The sequence below is a fragment of the Oreochromis niloticus genome, linkage group LG18, assembly GCF_001858045.2.
Source record: "Oreochromis niloticus isolate F11D_XX linkage group LG18, O_niloticus_UMD_NMBU, whole genome shotgun sequence".
NCBI classification, from domain to species: Eukaryota; Metazoa; Chordata; class Actinopteri; order Cichliformes; family Cichlidae; genus Oreochromis; species Oreochromis niloticus.
In genome coordinates, this window is record NC_031982.2 from 37,029,984 (window position 1) to 37,056,077 (window position 26,094).

Genomic DNA, 26,094 nt, shown 5'->3' on the forward strand with positions numbered 1-26,094 from the left:
TGCTTCCTCGTAAATAATGATGTCCTTCTTTGTTGCCATGGTGACATAACTGACGATTATTCTTCTGAATCCATCACTAGCCAAACATAACATGCACTCTCACTTTGATCTAAATGGAGCTTGTGACCCATGAACTCTTCACTGAGGTTCATATTTCAGGCATCCTACATAATTATTAAGAAAAATACATGTGTGAGATTCTCAACACCAAACTCAGCTGACATTAAAAAATAGTGTTTTATTTTTTCTCAACCAAGAGACGATCTGAAAGTGAAGAAGCAGAACATCAGTCACAGGTTGGATGGAGAAGTGTGTAGTGGGATTTCTCTTTAATGTATTATATTGATGAAGATGATTTTAATGTCACTTAGCTTTAGTGTGTTTGGTTCACACCTTATTCATGCTGGGAAACAGATGGTGGGAGCCTGGTGAGTGTCTCCCAGGAAAGGGAAGTTCACACGGGAAAGTTTGATCCCAGAGTGGGGGAGATTCCCAGAGGTGATGGAGGTTTTTCTGTTTAGAGCCAAGGTGTGAACTGCAACTGTAAAAGCCTTTTGTTCCGTGACTGTATTTAAAAGGGACCTGAACTGTTCATTGTCAGAGACGACTCTCAGTGCCCCCTGACTGACGTCTCTCCTCATGCATGGGAAATAAAAGTGTTGGGTTTTAACTGCTCATCGTGTCTGCAGGCTTTGTTAACAAATTTCCACAACAAGTGTTCGCTCTGTGACAGGCTAGCAATCTGTCACCGAGCTAACATTGTGCATTAGTGACTCTGTTACATCTGTGAACTGCATCTGTTTGAGCTCCATTCAAATAATGACTGTGAATAAAGGAGAATACAATGATTATGTTTTAGTCACAACAGAAGATAGAAAACATATCAAAGTTTAAAATAAGAAAATGAACCATTTTAAGAAAAATATGAGCTCATTGTGAATTTGATGGAAACACAACATCCCAACAGGACAGCTCAACAAAGTAAGTGGTGCTAAAAACAAACAGCTGACAGGAACATGCAGCAGCTAATGAGGCTAACTGTCAGCTGGTCAGTCACATGATCGAGTATAAGATAAGATAAGATAAGATAACCTTTATTAGTCCCACACGTGGGAAATTTGTTTTGTCACAGCAGGAAGTGGACAGTGCAAAAGTTATGAAGCAAAAATTAGAATAAAATAAAATAAGAATAAATACAGTACACAACTGTACAGAATAGAATAAAATAAAATACTATATACAATAAGATAAAAATAGATAAAAAAGAATCTTAGAGTTTCTCTGTTCACCAATCAGCTGAAAAGAGCATCTACAAAGTGATTAATGTTCCTCACTGTGAATATCTCATCATCTACAGAAGATGATATCATCAAATGATTCAGAGAATCTGGAGAAATTTATTTGGACGTCTGTGATCTTCAGACAGCATTAAAATCAGAGCATGAGCTCAGGAACACATCCAGAAATCACCATCTTAGAATATTCATATTCACCTACAGACGTATGATTTATTTGTTTATGTCTGATTTCAAATCTTGAAAACAAGTCAAAACACATCAAAGGAAAGCAGCTTGGTTTCTGTTTGTTTTTAGAGAAACAGTTTCAGATTTACAAACGATCATCAGGAAATAATCATTTCACAAATCTTGTTTTCTAAATGAACCAAAAACTGCTCAGACGCAGGACAGACACAGGTGACAGCGATCATCTCTGCTATGGGCTGCATGTACTGTGATGCCTCAAAGGCATTTATGTCATTTATCTTTAATGTTTGCTTTAAAATCATTCATTTGTATGTATTTAAGTTAAAAAGAACAGTAAAAAGACTTAAAAATGTTAAGAAGATTTAATTTTCAAGGTGAACTTGCTAATAACCTCACTTCCTGGTTGGTTACCTGTATTGCTTCATTTCCTGTTTACTTCCTCTTCCTGGTTGCTCTAAGAGGGAGAGTGACTGTCACTACCCGATCCGTACCGGAAACCCGATCGGTACCCCGCATGCGCGAAAGGTATCTACTTCCGGTCAAAGCGTTTTACGATAGTTACGGGTCAGAGTATCTGTTAAGATGTTAAGATGTTATAATAAGTATCTATTAAAATGTTTGAAATAATGAAACATTTCAATATAATGTAGACAAAAATAAAAAATAAAAAGGTAGTTACGGATCAGGACTCTCCGATCCTTACTGCGCACGTGCAAAGACGGACCGTACAAATCGGGTCTACCCGATCCGTACTGCGCATGTGCAGATGTTTTCTTCTTCTTCTGTTTCGTTTAATAGCAGTTTACTCCCAGTGTACGAGAATACCGCACCCTGCTGACCGAGCGAATGATCTGTATTGTAATTGTATTGTCATTGTCATTCGAGTGTGTTTATGATTGTCTGTGTGGAAAAGATTGATTGGAATAGTTATGATGATGTCCACTCCTCACTGTCAATTGTCAGAAAACACTGAATCTGGCCCATGAATTTTCACGTGACATTTTAATTTTTTTTTATTTATATACACACTAGGCTATATTTTACTATGAAAGCTAAAAATGCACCATCATAATACAGCAGATACTTTCAATTTTTACTACATATTCTAGGAATCTGTTTCCTAATAATAAAATATAATATATTCTTGCACTAAAGACAATGTGGCTCATCACCCAAAATGGTTTTGTATTAGATTTTTTGGTTTGCCACTGTGTCTTGAATTAACTTTCTTCTTTGTAACCACAAAATTAACAATGTTGCAAAATTAATGTTTGACAATATTTTTAAAAGGGTATTCTTAGGTGAACCATTTGTTTAATTTAAATTTGACTACACTCATTTGTATATATCGATATAAAATTACACAGGACAACTTTATAATTTTCACAGGTTTACTGTAACAATACTGAAAACAAACCACAGATTTCAAGAACATGAACAACAGATACAAGTAGAGAGGATGTGTTAAAACCCAGATTTATTTCAGAAATATAATTTAAGGAACTAAATTAAATAACATTAAACCAAACACAGGTCATTATGACTTCTTGGCTAGTACGCAGTAACAAAGAATTCCACCGTGGCCAGGCCACAGAGGGCAAAAGAAATTAAATAAACAATAAAAAGAAATCGGTGATAACCAATAACACAAGAGTTAGCAAAAACTGTCACAAATGAAAACAGGTATCAGAACACGAACCAACATGTGGGGAAACCACAAATGGGGAACCCTTTCACTAAAACCAGTGTGTGTGTGTGTGTGTGTGTGTGTGTGTGTGTGTGTGTGTGTGTAGGTGTAGGTGAACAGTGCAGACACATTAGTTGTCCAGTTGCATGCAAATGTGGCTGCAGTAGCCTGGGCGCATCTCCTCCGAATAAAATGCCCGTAGTTGTCCTCTTTTACCTGTGCCAACATATCCTGTAATACAAAAAAAAAGACAAACAGAGAGAAGAATTGGCTCCAAGGTATGGTTTTCATCATGTCCTGCACCAGTGAGATTTTCATTGTTTGTAATGACAGCAATATAAGATTATACAGTGTTATATACCTCGGGGGCAGTGTTTGTACTGATCTCCACATTGAAGGCAGATCTCAATTGTGTACATGTTAAAGTACTGTTCTTTGTACTTTTCTGAGAAGCTGCTCCATGTGCAGACGCCTGTGTAAAGCACAAGCAAAAAACAAAAACACAAAACATTTACATGCTGCCAGTGAAAAACATGTGACAACAGCAAAAAAATGTACATATAATTTCATAATTTACTGAAGCCCTTACTGTGAAGCCACTTGAAGTGTGCTCGTCTTCTGAAATATTCAGTAGACACAAGGTCTCTGAACATGGAGCACACCAGAGCCAGTTTGAAGATGGCTGTATCCCCTTCGTGTAGAACAACCTCTTCCAATATGTCGATGAGGACACATGCTGGTAACTGTAAAATATAGGTCAGGCAACAATAATGCAAATACAAAATTTGTCCACCAAGTTTCAGAAATATGAGGACTGAAATACATTACATTCAGTGGTGTTTTCATAACTACTACTTCATTCCACTACTGAATAATGCCTCTTTCTGCCCTGATGGTGCTGCCTGTGATTCTAATGACTAATTCAGTTATGTCAACATTTTAAATAAAAGGGAAAATAAAGAGATTACCTCCAGTATAGGGCACCTGTCAGCGTCAGCCTTTAATGGAAAACATGATTATCACATTACATGGAAGTGAAGATTACCACCATGTATGTAAACCTGCGTTGTGATGAATAGTCTCAACAGTACAATTCTGTGGTTGTATTCTACAAAGGGTTTTCCCATCGTTGTCCTCACACCTGTCTGATTAGACTTGGTGAAGGCTTGGAGGAGGTTGCCTTTGGTACCCTGAAGACAGGCTGGAGAGTTCCCTGGAGGAGAAGGGATGCTTCTTCTGTCCAGAAGGCGAATCTCTGTCCATGGCTTAAAAAAAAAGCAATACCAGACTGAATGGACTGTAGTTGTGTACTGCTGCTCTCTTCTGTATGTTCAGTCACAGGTTTTATAAGTGACTACATTAAGCCACTTTCACAAACATTGGCTTGACCTGATGTGTTGCCTGAGCCAAAACTGCAATTAATACTAACTTTGAAAACTGTGATTATGATGGTGCCAGTTTGTTTATAGCCATACCCCTCAATGCAGAATCTCTCCATCAGCTGAATACACCACCACAGGCGAATTGCTGGCATGTCCTCCTTGAGAAAAATATAATATAACGTTTATCAAGGTTGGAGACTGGCACAGGTATTTTGGTGGTACTTTATGGAAAAGCTTACCTCTGTGAAAGATAGTGGAGATGAGGTGCTGATGCAGAGAGCATACTGTAAAGTAAAAGCAACCTTTAACATGTATAAATGTTGTATTGAAGTAATGGCAGGAACAGAAAAGTTCTCACCATCAGCATAAAGATGCCGCAGCAATTTCCATTGCACTGCTGGGGAAAGAACTGTAAAATGAGAAATGTGTCCTTAAATGAAGAGAGCTGACATGCACCTGCTATTTTTTACTGAATTATTATGTACCTGATGAGCTTTCAAACTTGCGCAATGAAAACATACCTCAAGGTCTCTTCCTGTTTTCTCCATCCAGGATCCAGAGTCAATAAAGGCTGCTACTCTCCTGGCATTGTAGAGAATACACATAACACAAAAATCAAAAGTTTGCCATTAACAAAAAAATTCATGAAGTAGGGATGCAACAATACGTTTTTCAAACCGTCAGATCCTTGGATCTGAGTTTTTGCTGATACCAAGTACCAATGCCGAAACTTCTACCACACAAAAAATGGAATGAATCTGAAGGCAGGTTTTATTTTTGTGTGTGTGGTTGTTACAAATAATAATAGTGAATAACATTGTTTTTTAAATGTATATTACTGGAAATGACCCAAACATTCAAAATTTGGATAAAAAAAAATAAACATTTTCTGTGAAACTTTTACCGATTTTCCACATTTCAAGTATCTGTTCATGGTATTGGCTAACAAAAGATATGGATACGATTGCATTTAAACCATATGGGCCTGGATACCATTATTGGTGCATCCCTATCATGAAGTAGCCTAAGAACGAGGCTCCCTCCTGAACCTTTAAGCCTGAGAACGAGGCTTTTTTTGGCCAAAGAACGCACTTGGCCATTGAACAAGGCCAGAAAAACTTGTCATTTCTTTAGTGTCAACCTAAATATGGCTCGGTAGAGATCATCTCCAAAACCATCAGGGCGAAGTGAGTCCAGAAAGAGTATCTGTCTCTCAGCTACCAATATAGCCTGAAATGGACATGTTATCATCATCCATGAAAACATGACATGACAACCTCCGTTATTTTCTATCAGATGAAGAAACACAGAGCGAGAAAGACCAAGGGCACTCACACAGAGCAGATAATGGTCAGCTTCACCTGCCTGCCTGCTCCAAGCTGGAAAAAGTAGGATGTCCTTGGACCTAAAGTTGTCCTACAGGTATTGGGGTACAAATTAGTAAAAATACACACACAGGAGAAAAATCAACAAAAAACGTACCGGCAAGCAACGAAGCAGGTTGACTTGTGGATCCTTCCAGGTGGCCACGACGTAGAGGTCAGCAATGTGAACATCTTTTCCCTAAAGTGAACACACACAAAAAAACAAAATCAATACACAACAACCATTTATGGCTTTAACCAAAGAAAAAAATTACCAGTACAACAGATTACATGTCTTTGTGCAGCTTCCCCCACAATCTTCAGACAAGCATTCCCAATCTGAAAGAAACAGCAAAAAGCAACATACGGCTTACGGTTTCAGTCACTACTCTTAAAATCTTGCATTACATGATATTTTCTTTGAGGTACATTAGCTAAAGTAACATGATATACTAACAGTAGATTCCATGGAGTGTTCCAAACCCAGGCTCCAAAAGTCTTCCCGAGTCAGGCAGATGTTGCCTTCCTTCACGAGGAGTTCTCCTGGAGGTCGGTTTTGGTCCAAGACATATTCGAGCTAAATGAAAAGAGCACATCGTGTGAATTTGCTTCAAAATACTATAGAAAATAATAAAGAAAAATATTGAAAGGGAAAATACTAAATAAGGCTGGAATTACTCTCATGCTACAGCAATTCTAAAACCATCAACGACTTTGACTTATAAAGATTTAACCTGACTGCATAGAAATGCGCCTTACCAGACTGGACTGAAGAGGTTCCAAGTCTTTCTGCCACTTTGCTCCTGGACTGGCATACTGATGATCAATCTGCCATTCAGGAGTCCCATATGAGTGGTCCAGGAGAAACTTCCTCTCAGTTGGTGGATCTGATAATATGCAAATATGTGGCATGACATACAAACTTTAATCCATTTTTAACATTAAATGAAAATGTAATTGCGACTACTTATTGCATGTCATACTCTTACTTTTTGATCTGTGGTAGTTCCTCAGCCTGGACACGTTTACCTTCTGGCAAGTTGCTCCCTTCACAATAGTAGCCACCCCCTTTGGCGTGATGCTGGCCACAGTGTACGGTCCTTGGTGTTGGCTCAGTAAAGCATCTCCAATGCGTCGTCTCTTTGGATCACCTGACAAAAGAACATCATCACCTGCTTGAACAACACACTGTCTTACCTGCTTCCTTTTCCGTGTTCCAAAGGTCTTCTTCTGGGTGTCCTGTGCCCTCTCAATGTTGTGAAGAACCTACAAAAAAATGACACAATAATCAGATTGAGAAAGTGTTGAATACACAATAAAAATGAAAATGTTATCAATGACATTTTCCCTTTTTTCCTAAAGAAATCTCGTTTCTCTGTCAGTCCCCTTCAAATGTACAGACCGTTTCATTCAGAACTGTCATCTCCTCAACTCTTGTGTCGATGTCCTCTTCAGGGTTTGCAACCTCAAAGTCATCGTCCATGGGACAGGCGTTCATCACAGCAGGAAGACGTGGATGTCGGTGGAAGAGCAGGAAATAGGGACTGTGGCGGGTGGAGTGCTGAGCACACAAAATCTCTCCATTAAATCACTTTCTCTTGCACTTGTCAATTGCTTTTTTAAAATTTCAGTTTAAAAACACATTCTTAAAATGATGGAACACTGTAAAGTATCTTGAAAGGAATACAATATGTCAAAACAGGAATACCTGTTTTGCAGTGTTGATGCCATACACCACAGCAGCAAGGTGTACATCCCAGTCATCATGGTTCTGGTTAACATACTTTCTGAGAGCACGCTTGATGTTCTGGTTGGTCCTCTCATCCTTTGAGTTTTATTGTAGAATAGATGAATAAGCATGACTGATTTCACATGAGTGACTCAAGGTTAGCTATCCAAATGCTTACCTGCCCGTTGGTCTGGGGGTGATACGCACTGGAGACAGCATGTTTAATATTCAGCATGCTGAAAATGCTGTTGTTGAGCTGCAGTGACATGAGCAAACTTGGCCTAAATACATCATATCATATCATATCAAGGCATGAATAACACTTTCACAAGTTTTACCTGGTTCACAAACTCCTTTCCTTGGTCAGTGATGATTTTCCTGACCATGCCAAACGTGTATAACTTAGAGGTCATGATTGCAGAGACCTCAGCTGCAGTCTTGGATTTAAGAGGTTCTGCAATCACCCACTTAGTGAACAGATCGGTCATTGTCAGGACATATCGGTTCCCTAGACGTGTTTCCGGGAGTGGTCCAATTAAATCCATGCCCAGCACCTCCCAAGGTTCTTTTACCTGCAGGTCACAGAACTTATCAAATTAAAATTTAAGATAAGATAAGATGAGATGACTTTTATTAGTCCCACACGTGGGAAATTTGTTTTGTCGCAGCAGGAAGTGGACAGTGCAAAAGTTCTGAAGCAAAGTTCAGAAGCAATAAAATAAAATAATATATACAGTCAAATAAAATACAATAAAATATACAATAGGTTAAAAATAGAATACAAATACTGTATACAACTGAGTAAAAATACAACGATGCCAGAAAGGAGTATTGCACTTAGTGTTATTGCACGTGTGGGTGTGTGTGTTTGATCTAAAGCTACCCTGCAGCACAAAAGCTTATTAGCATGAATATGAAACTGGTAAACAGGCCTTAAGATGTACCTTGATGGGATGTAATGCTGGTGCCACAGTCTTGATTGGGTCATTCATCTGGCAGCGATGACAGCATCTGACCTGAAAGATATATCCCAAAAAATATTTCAAGGATACTGTAAAACCAGTTGATGTAAATTGATAACAATGAAAAAAAAACAGACACACACACACACACACAGAAACTAATGTTGAAATGTAAGTGTGCAAGTACAGACAAGGTTCTTTATCTTGTTAACTGAAATAAGGTCATACCCATTCGCTGATGTCCTGGTTCAATGTTGGCCAGTAATAGCCAGCAACAACCCTGTTTCGGGTACCTCTAACACCATTGTGATTCCCGGTACCAGGGTTATTGTGGCATTCCATCAGAACTGACTTCTTCTCCTCCTCTGACATGACTACCAAGCGCATGCACTGCATACTGGGGCCAGTGTAGAAGAGTCTGTTGTCTGTTACAAGATGAAAATGTAAAAAGCTGAAATAGTTGCTGACTAAAGTAAAATAAAATGTCTGACAGATATTAATAAAGTTTGGGATAATGTATCTGAACCAGTATGGTACATTTACCTTCAATTGAAATTAACTTTTAAAACTATATATATAGGGTATATATGACAGAGTTGTATTTTTTTCATCTAATGTATATTTATCTATCTATCTATCTATCTATCTATCTATCTATATATATATATATATATTCCATATTCATATCTATAAATAGATATAAATATATAGATAGATAGATAGATGTATAGGGAGAGAGAAAGAATTTTAAATATTAAAAGTAAAAAAATTAATTAATAAAAAAATTAATAAAAGATCGACATTAATTTTCGTAGTTACCCTTCAGTTTGTAATTAGGTGCCATTCTCCTTATTTTACGGCGCAGGTCTTCAGTCGGAGGCAGAGCTGTCGAGAAATGCTAGAAGCTAACTGGGCGCTAAGCGCATCATTCAAATATATTGAATGTCGCAATGCTGGCAAAGAGAGGAAGTGACGTAAGATTTGCGCATGCGGGGTACCGATCAGGTTTCCGGTACGGATCGGGTAGTGATGTAAAATTCTCAATTCTGCCAGCTGAACATATACGAGATTTTAATGAGGATGAATAATTAGCCGGCATGGAGGAAACGGACCTTTATTTGGTGGAGTGGCGACAAGAAGCCAAAAGACGGGTGGCCGGTCTATGAAGCCTCCATCATCAAGCTAGCAGGTGCCTTTTCTCATATAATATTACTTTAATCTCGCTTATTTGGCACGGAAGCGTAGAGCTGCAGCCCAGGCAAAAGAGAAATATAAGTATATCACGTTATAACGTGAAAGGTTTATCGTTCTAACAATATACTATCATGTTAGTACAATATACTTTTCATGTTTGAACAACATGTTTGAACAACATTGTACGAACAATGTACATAATTATCACGTCCGTACAATATTGTGCGAACGTGATAATTATGTATATTGTAATAACGTGATATTATATTATACAAACATGAAAAGCATAATGTTAGAACAATAAACATTTAATGTTATAACGTGATATAGCTCTATTTTGCTTTTGCCTGGGTGGCAGCTCCACGCTTCCATAATTTGGTAATCAAAATATGTAACTTAATTAATTATATTGTGACGTACTTTTGCCTTTTCTTATTATTCTGCCTTCTCAGAAAGGGAAAAAAATACAAATAAAACTGTTTACACTTGTTATATACAATAACTATCAAAACCTATTCACATTTAATTTGGCTTTCACAGAAATCCCACCTCTCCTTCTGGCTACAGAGCACTTACCAAAGTTAGAAACAAAGCACAGTTATGCTTTATTAATGTTCGCTAATTACAATGTTCCACATTTCCTTGCTTTTTAAGTCATTTTTAGGCTTTTTAGAGTTTTTGTTTTTTTTAGCAGTAATGTTTCTGCCTATTTATTTCAGCCCATGAAATCGAATGCAGATCTTCCTGATGTCAGATTTACATAAATGTAGGTAATTTTGTTTGTCATTGTCATTAATGTTGTTGCTGTTGTTGTTTTTGTGCAGTTTGCAATCATATAAACCTAGCAAGCATCAGTCAGCACAGTGACTAACCTAAACTGATTCTTGCTTTATTCACTTATATTATATGTAATTATATATACCTGCACATTGTACCTAGGGTTGCAGCCACTTGGCCCCACCCCATTGTTGTGACAGCCCTGATTGTACTTATACACTGCATCTGAACAGGGAACAGTCTGCCACATTATTGTATTTTTAAGTGATTTGTTTGTAATACATGAATTTGTTTCTTACAGATGTCAAAGTCTCAACCTCATGCTGCCCTCCCCCATCCTCCTAAAGTAAGTATTTGTTGTTGTAGTTTTTATGCAGTGTCTGTGTCACATGCTAATCATAATTATTGAAATAACTGTTTTCTAACAGATTTTCCAAAACACTAGTTATGTTTGTTGTCATTCATACTAATACTACTGCTTAGACATTGCTTAGTGGTCATGCATGTTTGACAAGCTTGTTATGATACCAAAACAGTAGGCCTGTCACAATAATCGATATATCGACTTAACACACAATACATGTACATGACCTCAATAATTGTTAATGATGCAATTTATCTGCCATTATATTTACAAAAATAAAATATAATAATAACAACACAATAACATTAAATAACATTGTTTTCTATTTGTTAGAAAATTTACTATTTATTCAAGTTTTTATGGTATCTAATATTTTGATACCTAATTTCCATGATCTAAATATTTTTAGAATTAGATGTTGGTTTGTCAATTGAAAGTGTGTAGATCTTGCATTATTATGGTGTTATATTATGATTATACATTCAAAGACATAAAATCTTAAAATGACAATGACATAACTTGTCGCAATTGTTTATGGGGCAATATACCGACCAACAAAAAGTTGTTATCGTAACAGGCCTTCAAAACAGACCGTTTTATGATTGATAAATTCAAAAAATAAATACATTTAATTTCTCTGAGATTCTCTAATACTCAGTTACAGTTCACAACACAGCTACCTGTACATGCAGTATTATACTGTAAATATAAATCTCTGCATTTAGCATCCCACTAGAACAGTTACTCCGTCTTTTTTTTTTTTTTTTTTTACAAATACCTGTACTATTACTAACACATTTACTGTTTTACTTTTAGCCTGTGGTTACAAATGCAGATTTCCTTAATGTAAGTTGTGCATTTTAATTACATCATGTTATTTTTATTATTATTTATTTATTTATTTATTTATTTTATTTTACATTCAAATATGATTGCTAGTAGGTAAAGAATAGTTCACCTATAATTGATATTCCCAGTGAATTTCTCACCTCTGATTGAATGCCTTTGTTTGTTTGCCTTTTTTGACTATAACAAAACAGGATATATATGGTGAATTTATATGCATAGATACAGTCGTAGTGCTTGACACATGCACACAGCAGTAGATGTACTAAAAAGGAAATAATTACAATCATGATGTTGATTGCTGATGTCAGTATATATATTTTAGGGGAATGTTTTGTTTTTCACCCAAAATGAACTATATTGCTTCAGAAGAGATTTATTACTCTGCCTGACTCTTATATATTGTTCTGTTTTTTGTTTGTTTTTGTTGTTTTCAGGTTCAATGGTGCGTGTTCTTCTAATGGCCGCCTTCCCACTGGAGGTTTTGATCCACAGCAATTTAAAAGGTAAACAGCGTTGAAAGTCAGTTCAAATGGTTAGCTAATAGTATTCTAAAAAGCCTACAACTCTGTCACCAGTTTCTTTACCAAAAAGTACCCATAAAAGTATCTCTCAATAGCATATCATTGTAGTTCAAATGTTTAGTTGTACAAATGTCAGATTTTTGGAAATCTAAAACTAGTCAAACACTCAAATGTTCATGCTTTTTATAGGAGGACAGATCAAAACGGACATCGGCGCAGAGCGAAGAACTGCCCTTCATAAGGACACTATGACAGCCATATATAGTAAGTGAAGACTTTCTGTCTATCTAAAATTGCATACAGCACAAGTAACTTACTTTGCAACCATTAAAATAGGTTGTAAAGTAAGTTACCAATACAAATAGGTGATGATGCATTGTAGTGGTTGGTCTCAGACAAAGAAGGTCAACAGATTTATGAATGCTGGAGGGTAAGGAGAGACGACCAAAAGGGGTGTTAGCATTACTGTAATGTGAACTGGATAGACTTTCCATCTAGGAAAAAAAGGGGTAAAATTATGCGTAAAATATATCTGTATTAATATCTGTATCTATATAAACAGAAATATCTGTTTGCTAAATAAAGCCAGCTAACATAAATCATATTTTTATTTTAACTCTGATAAAAGTAATAGAACTGTGACTTTTGTTTGTTACAGTGGCGGTAAGGAAGAGGTTTCCCAATGTGTCCAGAAGGGCTTTGAGGATTGCAGTGAAAGCTGGGGGAACTGAGACTGCTGGAAAAGGAAAAGAAATTACATTTAAAGTATGTTGACTTATGTTCACACAATCACACACACATATACACATACACACACATATGTGTACATATATATATATATACACACATATATATGTATATGTGTGTCTGTGTTTCTTTTAGAATGTTTAAGTATGTAATGAGAATAAAATTATAAAATGAATATTCCTTGCTTGATTGATATGTTATATGTATGTTTTAAACATCAAATAAAGATTTCTTTCAGCTGTTACATGTGAATGTGTTTTCTTAGAAATATATGAAGGGTTAAATTTATATATTTTTGAATGATTTTAAATAAGTTTAAATTGTATTTTGAAATATATTTATAAATATATTTCAAAATATAAAAACCAGCCAAAAACTATATGTGTTAAAACACATTTCAAAATATATTATAAATATATTTTTAAATATATTTTAAAATACATTTTGAAATATATTTCAAAATATACTAAAAATGGCCAAAAAATATATGTGCTAAAATATATTTCAAAATATATAAATATATTTTAAAATGTATTTTTGCACATATATTTTTTGGCCATTTTTTGTATATTTTGAAATATATTTCAAAATGTACTTTAAAATATATTTTTTTATCGTATGGGTGGGACTGAAAGAGCAGGAGTCAAGCTGCTGTCCAGGGGACTGAGATCCAAAGCTGCTGCAGCCTTTAGCTTTGCATGCCTGCCAGATAAAGCTGTGGCCCAGGTGTAGAATGGTTGCAGGTTTGCAACATGAAAAACTCCAACTTTCTCCCCAGTGTCCACTGTGGTGAGACAGTAATTCACATCAGACATCCTCTTGGAGATGCGGTAGGGACCAGTGTAAAGGGGGGACAACTTTGCAGAAAAGTTGGACGATGCATCTGATTTTGGGTGCGACTTTACTCTGACGAGGTCTCCAACTTTATAAGAGACTGTGCAACGTCTCAGATCATAGTAGTGCTTTTGCCTTTTATGACTCTTCGAGCACCAAGCGAGCATTTTCATGAGCATCCAGAAGTGAAGCTCTCAGGTTATCTGAGTAAGACGTTTCAGGGTCACTCAATCCTTCCCAAGAGGGTTGAGTGACAAGGTCCAAGGGCTTGTCCAACTCTCGCTCATACAGCATCATGGACGGGTTCAGGCCTGTGCTCTCATGAGGCGCAGTGTGCAGTGCAAAACAGATCTGGGGAAGATATTTGTCCCAATAGGTTTATTTATCCCCAACATATGCTCGAATAGCTGTTTTCAAGGTGCGATTTACACGCTCAGTCGCATTAGTTTGAGGATGGTATGCAGTCGTTAGTCTGTGTTCAGTAGCTTTTAAAAAACAATTATCTGAATCTTATAACAAACGATTGATTGATAGATTGATGCATATATACCATCAAGACAGTGTACATCATTGTCACAACAGCATTTGTTTTCATTCAAAGGCTTTATGATTTTTCCTATAATGGTGGGCCGGTCTCTAGTCAAAACGCCCGGGCCGATTTTTTGTCCCAGTCCAGCTCTGTATGCAGCTCATCTGCAGTCTGGTGTTACCTACATCTTCCTGGGACTCTCCACCATTTGACCCTAGAACTGAAGATTTTTGTTGGAGGTGAAACGTCTTCTTTTCTTTTTCTTTTCTTTCCAGGCTCCTTAGACTTTTCATCTGAAATACACCTCAGTGGAGTAAAAGTTTAAAAACACAGTTTTAGCCCCACATTAATGTTACCTTTGGGTTGTAGAGCTTCCTCTGATTGTGTGTCTTCTAAACTTGTCCTGGATGAGTAGAGATACAACAGTGCAGAGGAAAGCACAGCAGGTCTGAGGATAAACACAGACTAATGGAACCGTCCCTTCAGGAACAAGTGATAAATGTATTCATCTAAAACTACAATGATAGTAAAAAGAGGCTGGAAAAGAAGTGAATACTACGAACATAACTCGGGGTATTTTGCACATATACTTCCTCGTAAATAATGATGTCCTCCTTTGTTGCCATGGTGACATAACTGATGATTATTCTTCTGAAACCATCAATAGCCAAACATAACATGTGCTCCCACTTTGACCTAAAGCTTGTGACCCATGAACTCTTCACTGAGGTTCATATTTCAGGCATCCTACATAACTATGAAGAAAAATACATGTGTGAGATTCTCAACACCAAACTCCCCTATGGGCAGAAATCTGTGCCATCAGAAACTGAATTTGAATAAGTTAAATTTGAATTTGAACTTTGGATTTCCTTACTTTCTGATCCACTCCCAACCCCAAATAGATGCTGACAAGCTGACACAGTAACATGGAAGAGGGAAAGAAGTTGGAAAGGACTACTATAAATAAACCTAATGCCTAACAATGAAAAATGTAAAATAACAACAATAATAATAATAAAGATAAAAGATGAAGTAAAAAGTTTTTAGTTTTTTGTTTATTCCAAATGATCATCCAGATGTCTGTGACGTGATGACAAAAACCATAATGGAAGGCCTTTGTCATCACGTGCTTAAACTCATATATTTTTGCATATGCTGAACAGGCAGTCAGACATGCTGTAACTGTGGGGTAGAAAACTGCATGAACACCATACGGCAGGGGTCTCAAACTCCAGTCCTCGAGGGCCGCTGTCCTGCAACTTTTCCATGTGTCCCTGTTGCAACACACCTAGTAGGTCATTAGCAAGACTATAGAACTTGACTGCATGCTGAGTTGGCAATTCAGCCATTTGATTCATGTTACAGCAGCTCATGAGTGAATGAACATGGTGCAATAAAAGTATTTTTAGAAGCATAGGTTTCCAAATACATACATTTACTTAAATTTACTTGAGTAGGTAGGGTTAGGGGTTGCCACCTCAGCATGCAGTCAAGTTCTATACTCTTGCTAATGACCTACTAATTGTATTCAGGTGTGTTGCACCAGGGACACATGGAAAAGTTGCCTGACACCGGCCCTCGAGGACTGGAGTTTCAGACCCCTGTCATACGGAATATGACAGGTGTGGTTGAACTGCATGAAGACTCTGAAGTTTCTCTTCTCTCCTGGCAGGACAGGAATGTGGCCTTGTCCTGTGAGCCACCGTAAGGATGTACTTAGAGTAGAACTGGACTGTCACCGGCCTCAGGCTCTTCACCTTTTCAAAGACAAAGCAGTCATTTAGATAAAATATTAGATATTGTTTACCTGAGGATCTGACACAGACTGATTCATGTTCTACACAGTTCTGACAAGTTCATAGAAATTTCTGTTCAATTAGAGCCAAGTATTTGAGGTGATGATTGTAATTTTTATACAATTGTTGTAATTTGTGTTTTAACAATTTTTTGATTGATGTTTTGTTCCCTTCACAATATTATACTTTAATATATAATATTGTAAAGGAAAAAAAACATCAATCAAAAAATTTGTTCTCTTTTTTATTCGGGCTACTTACATTTATTTTGGGCTACCAAAAACTGAAGAGTGCCTGCAAGAAGGGCTACCAAAGATTTTGAAATTTTGCAAGCCCCGACTTAGAGTAAAACTGGACTGTCACCGGCCTCAGGCTCTTCACCTTTTCAAAGACAAAGCAGTCATTTAGATAAAATATTAGATATTGTTTACCTGTAAATGCACAAAGAGAATTTAGAAATGTAATTATTGTCAAGAGTGAGCAAGCACTGATAGTGTAATCTACAGCTGTGGCCAAACGTTTAGAGAATGAGAAGTGTTGTTTGTTTATGAAACTGTTTAACTCCTCGCTGGAGGGGAAACGGGGACAGAGGAGGGGGGAACAAGATGGTGCCTGTGTCTGGCTGTGCCGCTGCCTCCGTCCGTGTGTTTGTTTACTTTATATGTTATGCAAGTGTTCTTGCTACAGTTTTGTCCGGTGTCATCTCCCTTCGGATTTATGATAGCCATGCGTTACTGGCGATCAAATCTGCCATGGATAACTTTCAGAGTCAACGATACGACGTTGTTTTCCCACCACCGCTCGAGCGCGACGCAGCACCCGGTTTACCTCCACTCTTGCCGGTCAGCTCTATACTGCTTCAGAGGCCTCGTCGGAGGAAGCAGGGGAAGAGAGCCGGCTTTCTTGTCCTGCTCCATCGTCTTCGGAAAGAGGCAGATCTTCGTGGGCTTTATTCCTGAGCTGCTAGCGGTAAGATCCGCCTGAGACTTGTCGGAGCTGGATTAATCCCCACAACCCACTGTGTTTACCACCCAGGCTTCCACCTAAAAGCATGGAAAGCAATGCCTCATCGCGGCAGGAACCCTGTTTTGCTGCGCAGCTTACCGCATAGTACGAACTCTGTTACTGGAAACCCTACCCCTGTCCCGGTGAGTCGCAGCGTTAAATGGATGTTAATTAATGCCCGCTCAATTGCCAACAAGTCTTATATCTTAAATGACTTGTTCTGTACGGAGAAGCTTGATTTTATCTCTGAGACGTGGCAGCGTGAGAATGATTTCTCACATCTTTTAGAGCTGTGTCCCGCTGACTGTTCATTTCTCTGTGCACCTCGGATATCTCGACGAGGAGGTGGAACAGCTGTAATTTTCAAAAAGACATTCTTATGCCAGATGATCTCCTCTAGCTGTTATGACTCTTTTGAGATGATTATGATAAAAATTGGACGAGAACAGCCCATATACGGCATTTTAATTTATCGTCCACCTGGATCTGCTGCATCTTTTCTGTCAGACCTACAAGAATTTTTAACTTCCACGATTAAACTGGGCAAGGTCATCATTGTTGGTGACTTCAACATTCATGCAGAGGACTCATCAAATAGTACCACTAAGGAGTTCCTGAGCATTATGGACTCTTTCAATTTTGTTCAACATGTATCAGGTCCTACTCACACAGCTGGGCACACTCTGGACTTGGTCTTCACCTGTGGTGTTTCCCTTGACCACATGAACTTAAATGATGTTTCTTTTAGCGACCATAAGTCAGTCTTTTTTAATGTATTGTTCAATTCAGAGTCTCTTCCCCAAAGTTTTATTAAGCGCAGGCGCTTCATTGATGACTCTGTCAATTTAAAGTTTTCTTCACTTTTTAATTTTAAACCTTCTTCTGACGAGGTTGACATCCTTATTAATTCTTTTAATGAACACTGTCTTGCCATTCTTAATCAGGTTGCTCCTGTTGTGTTGGGCTCTTGAATAAACTCTCGCTCAAGCGTTACCGTGGAGCAACAACCATCTTTTATTTTAGCGTCTCTCGTGCTGCTTACATACCACACATTTCCTGTCTAGAGGGTAAGTACTGCCGCCTAGTGGCGCATGCATGTACATCAATATAGATTACACCACAGCTCCTTTCAAAACTAGTCATTGCACTGTTAGTTCCTGCACACCATGGTTAAATAATCAAACCCGTGTTCTTCGACGCTCCTGTCGAAAAGCAGAGCGTCTCTGGAAGTCCACTGGGCTGGTTGTCCATCGGGAACACTTCAAAGAACTTCTTCACTTATTTAATGAGTCAGTTAAAGAGGCCAGAGCCTCTTACTTCAATAATCTCATAAATCGTCATAAAAATAACCCAAAAATTCTATTTGACACTATCAACAGTATTGTTTCTCCTCCAACTCAGCATGCTGTGTTACTTTCTGATGAAGACTTCAGCACTTTCCTCAATTACTTTGTAAATAAGGTGATGGACTTGAGATCCAAAATCTCCTCAAGTGCCTCCCCTTATGAAGATGCCCCTTGTTGTCCCGGGTCATTTACTTCATTTTCTCCAATCACACTCAATGACTTAATTGCAGTAATAGGTAAAATGAAATCCTCATCATGCTCCTTAGATATATTACCTCCCTCTGTCCTGTCTGGGACTCTCACCAGCATTGGTCCCACACTACTATCCATCATCAACAATTCACTGAGGCAAGGCTGCGCTCCGTCCTATTTTAAACATGCTGAGGTAACCCCTCTGTTAAAAAAACAGAATCTAGATCCTACCTCCCCTAGTAGTTATCGTCCTATTTCAAGATTGCCATTTATAAGTAAATTACTAGAAAAAATTGTAGAAAATCAGCTCAGGTCCTTACTATGCCGATTGCAGATTTTTGACCCTTTTCAGTCTGGCTTTCAAAAGCAGCACTCTACAGAGACCGCTCTCTTAAGGGTCCATAATGATCTACTAATGGCATCTGATGCAGGAAATTGTTCCGTGATCATTTTGCTAGATCTTAGCGCAGCCTTCGATACCATCGACCACAAAATCCTACTCAACAGGCTCAAGGTTTTGGCTGGTATATCTGGCACCGCCTTAGACTGGTTTTCTTCCTACTTATCAGACAGGACCTTTTCTGTTAGGACAGATAGGTTCACCTCTAACACTGCTGCCCTAACCTGCGGGGTTCCACAGGGTTCAGTTTTGGGTCCATTATTATTTTCTTTTTATATGCTTCCTTTAGCTGGTATTATTCAGTCTTTTAGTGACCTTTCTTATCACTTCTATGCCGATGACATTCAGCTATATAAGTCCTTTAAGCCTCATCAGCTGGATAGGCTGTCCACCCTATTCCAGGCTTTAACTCAAATCTCTGATTGGCTTTCTAACAATTACCTTGTTTTAAACATGAACAAGACAGAGACCATGATCATAGCTCCTCCTGATCTATATTCTAAAATCAGTCAGGTTCTTGCCTCTTTCTGTTCTTCTGCTAAGCCAAATATTCGAAATCTTGGAGTAATATTTGACTCTTCTTTGGGCCTTGACTTGCACGTAAAATCTCTGTCACATTCCTGTTTCTTTCATTTAAGGAATATTTATACTGCGACATATGGTCTCTTTAGCTGAACTGGAAAAAATTGTCCATGCATTTGTGTCATCGCGTTTAGATTATTGTAATTCCCTGTTTACCAGCTTGGATAAATCATCTCTTTCTCGCCTCCAAGCTATACAAAACGCAGCAGCCAGACTGCTAACTCGCTCTAGCAAGCGAGCTCACATCACTCCTATTTTATGTTCTTTACATTGGCTCCCAATAGATCTTAGAATTCGTTTTAAAATTATTGTTTTAACATACAGAGCACTAAATGGCCAAGCCCCAGATTATTTATCCAAGCTTCTCACAAAATACACTACTGCTCGCCGTCTCCGCTCACAGACTCAGAGTTTGTTGGTTGTTCCCAGAACACGTCTGAAGACGAAAGGGGGCGGAGCCTTTCAGTCTGTGGCACCAAGGCTGTGGAACAGTCTACCTCTACAACTACGTTTGGTTGACTCTGTGGAATCCTTTAAAAAACACTTAAAAACTTTACTGTTTAAACAAGCTTTCTGTTGACCAATGCTTTTTACATTTTTATACTTTTTTTTTAATTTACATTTAAATTCTATATTGTGTAAATTGTGCATTTTGCTATTTATTGTACTGTTTATTTTAATCTCTGTGTGCAGCGCTTTGTGACTACCTGTCTATGAAAAGCGCTTAATAAATAAACTTTACTTACTTACTTACAAAGTTTGCTGTTTCAGTGATAGTTGTATATCATATTATATCACTTCAAACAGAGGTGATCCAGTAATGCTGCTCTAATGAATTAGACTAACTATTCACTTTAGCTAAAGTTATTAAGTTCGCTAAAGAGTTGGGATGCTGTGTAAGACATAAATAAAGCTCAAATACAAAGGTTTGGACACCGTTTTGCATGTTTCCCTACTGTAGGGGTCTCTGCAAGCATACAGGGCTCTGACAGGGTACAAGATGACAACTTTGGAATCCTACTAGAAACAGTCGATCATATTTGTTTGTCAAAGCTGAATCCAGGGCAAACTATGCTAAATTAGCGTTTTTAGCTAACAGCTACAATAAGCATAAAAGTTACTGTACGGCTATCAATTGTTATCATGACGCTTGTTCTTATACATGTAATACATTTATTACCAACCTGAGAGTTTATCCGCTGATCATTCGACATGACGAATGACTTCTGAAGTCTTAATTCAGCTCAAGACGCTGTAGATTCCCGTCAGTAACACTTTCAGTCCGCTAGTAAAACGTAGTTCTTTTAATCTGAGCTCGTTTACTCTTGAACTGGAACCGGATGTAAATTCCAAAAAACTGAATTTTGGAACTGAAACTGAATGGTGAGAGTGAAACTGAAATTATTCGAGAGCTGAATTTTTAAAGGATAAAATGCAGTTTCAAAGCAAATGAATTCATTTTCAATATATAAAATTCAATTTCAAGTTAGTGATGATCATTTTCAAACCATAAATTCAATTTCAAATTAGACTAATTCAAATTCAGTTTTCAAAAGCATTTATTCAAGTTAAAATTCAGATTCAATCTGAGCAATTCAAATTCAAATTTAACTTATTCAAATTCAGTTTCTGATGGCACAGATTTCTGCCCATAAAACTCAGCTGACATTAAAAAAATAGTGTTTTATTTTTTCTCAACCAAGAGACGAAAAGTGAAAAAGCAGAACGTCAGTCACAGGTTGGATGGAGAAGTTTTTGCTCTGTGACAGGTTAGCAGTCTGTCACCCAGCGAACACTGTGCACTAGTGACTCTGTTACGTCTGTGAACTGCATCTGTTTGAGCTCCATTCAAACAATGACTGTGAAGAAATGAGAATACAGTGATTATGTTTGAGTCACAACAGAAGATAGAAAACATGTCAAAGTTTGAAATAAGAAAATGAACCATTTTCTTGGTTTCTGTTTGTTTTTAGAGAAACTGTTTCAGATTTACAAACGATCATCAGGAAATAATCATTTCACAAATCTTGTTTTCTAAATGAACTAAAAACTACTGCAGGACAGACCAAGGTGACAGTGATCATCTCTGCTATGGGTTGAACGTATATAAGGAAGAAACCATACCACTGCATTGTGTATTTTTTTACCTTTGTTTACTGTTGAAACATGGGAATTTCACCACATTTGCGCTCTAACAAGCCGATCTTCTTATATTCATGAAACATCTGTGGGAATAAAATATCTGGGAAGCAAAAAATGATGAAGATTAAAAAGCCTGCTTTGATATTTAAAGTGCCACTAACAGGTCTGCTAACATCAGGCTGTGATCTGCACATCGGATCATTTTGAGGAAGTTTTTTAGAAACTGCAGTGAAGAGCGAGGACAACGATGGTGGATGATTCATTTATATGAACAATCTCTCCTTTAACAAGTGAATTATAGCTACAGAGGTTTAACAGTGTGTGGCTCCATCTAGTGGATGTTGTGGAGTATTCTGTTGTCTTTGCTCCAAAGGTTTTAGTACAGAGTTTTGATGTTTCCTGTCACTGTGGGCTGCAGAGCACAGTAGTACACAGCAGAGTCTGTCACTGCAGCAGAGGAGATCTGAAGAGTCATCAGTGTTTTATCTTCACTCACACTAACAGACAGTCCAGAGATTTCTTCTTTCATTACTTCTCCGGATGGTAAATGAGAGATCAGGAACTCTGGTGGTTTTCCAAGATATTGTCGATACCAGAAGAAGCGATCGCTTCCAGCTGCCTTTTTGGAGTATCTATAGGACATAGTAACAGTGCTGCCTTCTACACTGAACACTTCTTTGTTGGTTGGAGTGAGATCTTCACAGCTGACACCTAAAGGAAAAGAAACATATTTGATACTTTTATAAATCATCACAATTCAAATGTATTTCTTTAAACACACAGATTGTAACGTACCTGTTAGAATGGTGAGAATCAGTAAAGAAAGTGCATAATAGTCCAAAGACAACATGTTGAATGAAGGTAAAGTTTATGGTTTGTGTGCTGAACTCTGTTGAATGTGGAGGTTTCTCTCTCTTCTAGTTCAGTAACAGCTCAGCTCCTCCCTGAATCTCTCCTCCTCCTCTCTGATCTGGGTTTGAACTTCTCTCACTTCCTCCTCTTTACACACTAGTAGCAGCATTTTCACTTTCAGGTGGGAGCTCATATTTCAGCTCTGTGCTGCTTCAGTCCACAGATGATTCATGCTGTAAATATAAATCAGTGAGGGGAGGCTCAAGACTTTCACACAGTACTGTACAAAGTACTGACAGCCTCACATTAACCTGATCTCACATCTACACAGACACTAACCCCATGCCTGTAAGTCAGGCTGAAATATCTGTATTAGGCAGTTAGTCTACTAACTGGAAGGTTGATGGTGCAATTCCCTGCTCCTTCAGTCTGAATATTTAGTTTAACTCAGTTTTATTTATAAAGCACTAAATCAAAAAGCACTTGAAGGTGTTTTATGTCATAAAGACTCGACAGCATTACAGGGAAAATTCCAACAGCTGATTCCCTGAGAGCAAACACTTGGCAACATTGGGAAGGAAGAACTCCCTCAACTCCTAGAAAATACTACTAATACAGTTACAAATACTGGTACTACAATAATACTACAATTACTTCTGCAAAGAATAATGATTATTATTGACATGATGTGGAGTTGGAAACATTGAAGATTATGTCTATATGTTCATCGTCTATGACTGAATTTGAAAGTGGAATAATGTAATTGGTTGGTTGAATTTCAATGGGCGGGGCCAGTTACATCTTAGTACCATTAGTTTTTGTAATTTCATCTCAGCCAATCAAATAGTTTTGTGCTTCCACAGCAGCTTAGTATGATTAACAGAGAATGGTACTCATGACCATTGATCAGTGGATGTTGATCAATGGTTGTGACAATTTGCATATTAATGATCATAAACTGACCTCACAGCCCATTGTTCATTCAGTGGTGCTGGTTTCAGTCATTGTGCAAAGGTCAGCTGAGACTGAAGACGTCACCTGATGATGATGATGAAACGTTTCTCCCACTGAAAACATCCAGATGAACAGAATCAGCTTTTTAGGATTTGCTTACCTGGATGACTGAGCGTGCATGTTGGTGTTCCAGGATATTGTTAATATCAGAAGATCATTTATACTCATTGAAGTTTTTTTTTTTCTGAGGTATTCATAAACTTGTTCACTTTGCCCCTTCATGTGGCAGCCCTGATATCACACCATCATCTTCACACAGGAAATATTCATATTAATTTCTCTCCACTACGATTAATACATGATTTAAATCACTGGAACAACCTCTCAGTGTCATGATTACAGGAATGCATCGACTCTAAAGCAGCCCACATGAGGCTAAAGCTTTACATGTTTTTATTTTGAGAAGGTTCAAAGACAGGGGGGGAGGTAAGTAGGTTTCCTGCAGAGGGACAGAGCAGGGAGACACCAGAGAACTGCCCGAGAGAACGACTGCTGAGTGTCAGTGCAGTCAGAATTGCTTATATAGTATTTATTAGAGTCCTTTCTTGTGTTTCACTTTTAGAGTTTTTGTGTCAGGGAGGTAAGTGAAGGTTTCAGAAGGCTGAGTGGGTGGAGAGTGGATGGGCAGGTGAGTTTTCCAGGTGAGCTTTCCAGCTCTGTTACAAGTAAGTCCTTTCCAAACAGCAGACAATGAGAGAATCCTTCAGGTTTCAGGTAACTCAAGTCCACAGAGCTATGAGCAGACACAAGAGAACATGGTGAGGTAACAGAAGCTACAAGCACAAACTCATAAGTCATAAATTAAGAGCTGAATTTCCACCAGAATGAAGACAACAATCTGACAGAGAGTGGATGTTTCAGCTGGACCTTTCATTCCCCAAAACATGAGGAGTTAATGAGATCTGGTTAGGAGGTCACCAACACTACAAGCACCAACCAGCTTGCAGCCAAAGCTCTGCACAGCCCCATCAGCACTGAGTCCCCAGCCTCACTCAGACTGCTGCCAAAGCTCTGCTGGAGGTGGGAGTTGAAGATCACCTGAACCACTTTGATACGCCAGGCCTGTCCAGCATTCTCCCCCACCACCTGACTCAACTCACCCCCAGATGGTGATCAGATGACAGCTCAGCTCCTCTCTTCACCAGAGTGTCCAGAACATACTGCTGCAGACCTGATGATGCAATTACAGAGTCAGACATCCACCTATACTGTGGTTAGCACACAAGTCCAGTAAAACAGAAACCACCATTCTGTCACTCTGACACATAAAGTCCTCAGAAGCACAATAAAGTTACCAGATGATGCAGCGTCCAGGATCCTGCTCAGAGACCTCAAGAAGGCCAGGCACAAAGTACCAGAGCAGGACAATGATGAAGGAGAGCATCATCATCTGATGTGATGAGTTCATGGAGAATAAATGGAATAAGCATGAGATGGTCTTCCTGGTTGGACTTTTAGCTTCATGTGAGAGATTTTACCTTAAAGAGATAAACCTCTGTTACTCTGTTTATTTTGCTTCTGCTGCATTTTTGCATGTCCTCATCCACTAAATATAAAATAGTGTAAATGAGCAGCTTTTGATGTTTGACAGTTTTTATTGTGTCTGAACGTTCCTACAGTTGGTTTGTGGTTGATGTGGATTTGCTGCTCATGTGAATCCTCCCACAGTGTTTCATTAGCAGCTGTAACCACAGTGACTCTGATAAAACAGGAATTAGCAGAATCCATCTGATATGAAGCTGTGCTTTGAATACCACTTCCCTCCTCTTTGAAGAGTAGTCAGATATCTGTGTTCAGGTTTTTGTACAGCCTCTTCTACACTTTGTATCACTGTGTTTGTAGAGCACAGTAGTAGAGAGCTGTGTCTGCCAGGGTTAGGGCTGTTATGGTCAGAGTAGTTGATGTAGAAGATGTTTCTGATCTATATCTTCTATCAGGAATATAATTATAACTACTCACTGAACCTGCCCCTTTGCAGAGTATAAACTGAGGAGCCTGAAGGTCAGAATCATGTCTGTACCAGTAAAGATAAGCACCACTTGCATCTGTCTGATAGTTACATGTGAGTTTGACAGATTCTCCTTCTGTTTCAGTGACTTCAGTTTGTTGAGGAGTGATTGAGTCTCCAGCTGTGAGTCCTGGAAAAAGAAAGAAGAAAAGTAGTGAAATGCAGTCTGTATATCTGCTTAATGCAGCAGCTTCAACTAAACTTTAATCCCTGTTCTTAAACTCACCTATAATGTGAGATAGAAGCAAAAAGAGGTGCAGCAACATGTCTTTGGAGTTATTAAAGCCAGACAGACAGCACATGAACAATGTTCTTCCACTGCAGCACAATG

The 26,094-nt window shown here is 38.2% G+C and overlaps 1 protein-coding gene, 1 long non-coding RNA gene and 1 gene segment (V, D, J or C); 1 reads left to right on the forward strand and 2 right to left on the reverse strand.

Annotated features, from left to right (window-relative positions):
* Positions 1 to 2,861: 2,861 nt before the first annotated feature.
* LOC100692678 (gypsy retrotransposon integrase-like protein 1) lies at positions 2,862 to 9,574 on the reverse strand. 6 transcript variants are annotated; one of them, XM_019357496.2, is made up of 23 exons: positions 9,428 to 9,574; positions 8,837 to 9,033; positions 8,591 to 8,662; positions 7,985 to 8,218; positions 7,825 to 7,902; positions 7,626 to 7,742; positions 7,320 to 7,478; positions 6,907 to 7,183; positions 6,677 to 6,804; positions 6,375 to 6,494; positions 6,209 to 6,256; positions 6,036 to 6,116; positions 5,889 to 5,969; positions 5,695 to 5,783; positions 5,075 to 5,135; positions 4,912 to 4,950; positions 4,793 to 4,837; positions 4,647 to 4,711; positions 4,313 to 4,436; positions 4,140 to 4,169; positions 3,761 to 3,914; positions 3,533 to 3,643; positions 2,862 to 3,402 (listed from the first exon to the last, which is right to left on the reverse strand). In XM_019357496.2, the coding sequence occupies exons 1-23, from the start codon at positions 9,450 to 9,452 to the stop codon at positions 3,302 to 3,304; spliced, it is 2,436 nt and encodes an 811-aa protein (XP_019213041.1). In that variant the 5' UTR covers positions 9,453 to 9,574; the 3' UTR covers positions 2,862 to 3,301. The 6 variants fall into 6 exon arrangements, with proteins under 6 accessions (XP_019213041.1, XP_025755960.1, XP_019213040.1 ...); XM_025900175.1 differs by having other exon boundaries at positions 4,647 to 4,708; positions 4,912 to 4,962; XM_019357495.2 differs by having other exon boundaries at positions 4,912 to 4,962; positions 9,428 to 9,573.
* Positions 9,575 to 9,618: 44 nt separating this feature from the next.
* Positions 9,619 to 13,304, forward strand: LOC109201845 (uncharacterized). Its single transcript, XR_002061759.2, has 7 exons — positions 9,619 to 9,797; positions 10,522 to 10,568; positions 10,881 to 10,925; positions 11,760 to 11,789; positions 12,227 to 12,295; positions 12,503 to 12,577; positions 12,972 to 13,304. It is a non-coding gene; the product is annotated as an uncharacterized LOC109201845 (long non-coding RNA).
* Positions 13,305 to 22,265: 8,961 nt separating this feature from the next.
* LOC112842974 (T cell receptor alpha variable 18-like) lies at positions 22,266 to 22,974 on the reverse strand. The segment is given in 2 exon segments: positions 22,266 to 22,600; positions 22,685 to 22,974. Coding segments are annotated over 2 exon segments (390 nt in total).
* Positions 22,975 to 26,094: the final 3,120 nt, after the last annotated feature.

Coding starts and splice junctions, on each gene's coding strand:
- LOC100692678 (XM_019357495.2), bottom strand. CDS start 9,452: ATGGCACCTAATTACAAACTGAAGG. Junction 8,663..8,836: donor ACCAGGACATCAGCGAATGG/GTATGACCTTAT, acceptor TATATCTTTCAG/GTCAGATGCTGTCATCGCTG. Junction 7,743..7,824: donor ACCCCCAGACCAACGGGCAG/GTAAGCATTTGG, acceptor TAAAACTCAAAG/GATGAGAGGACCAACCAGAA.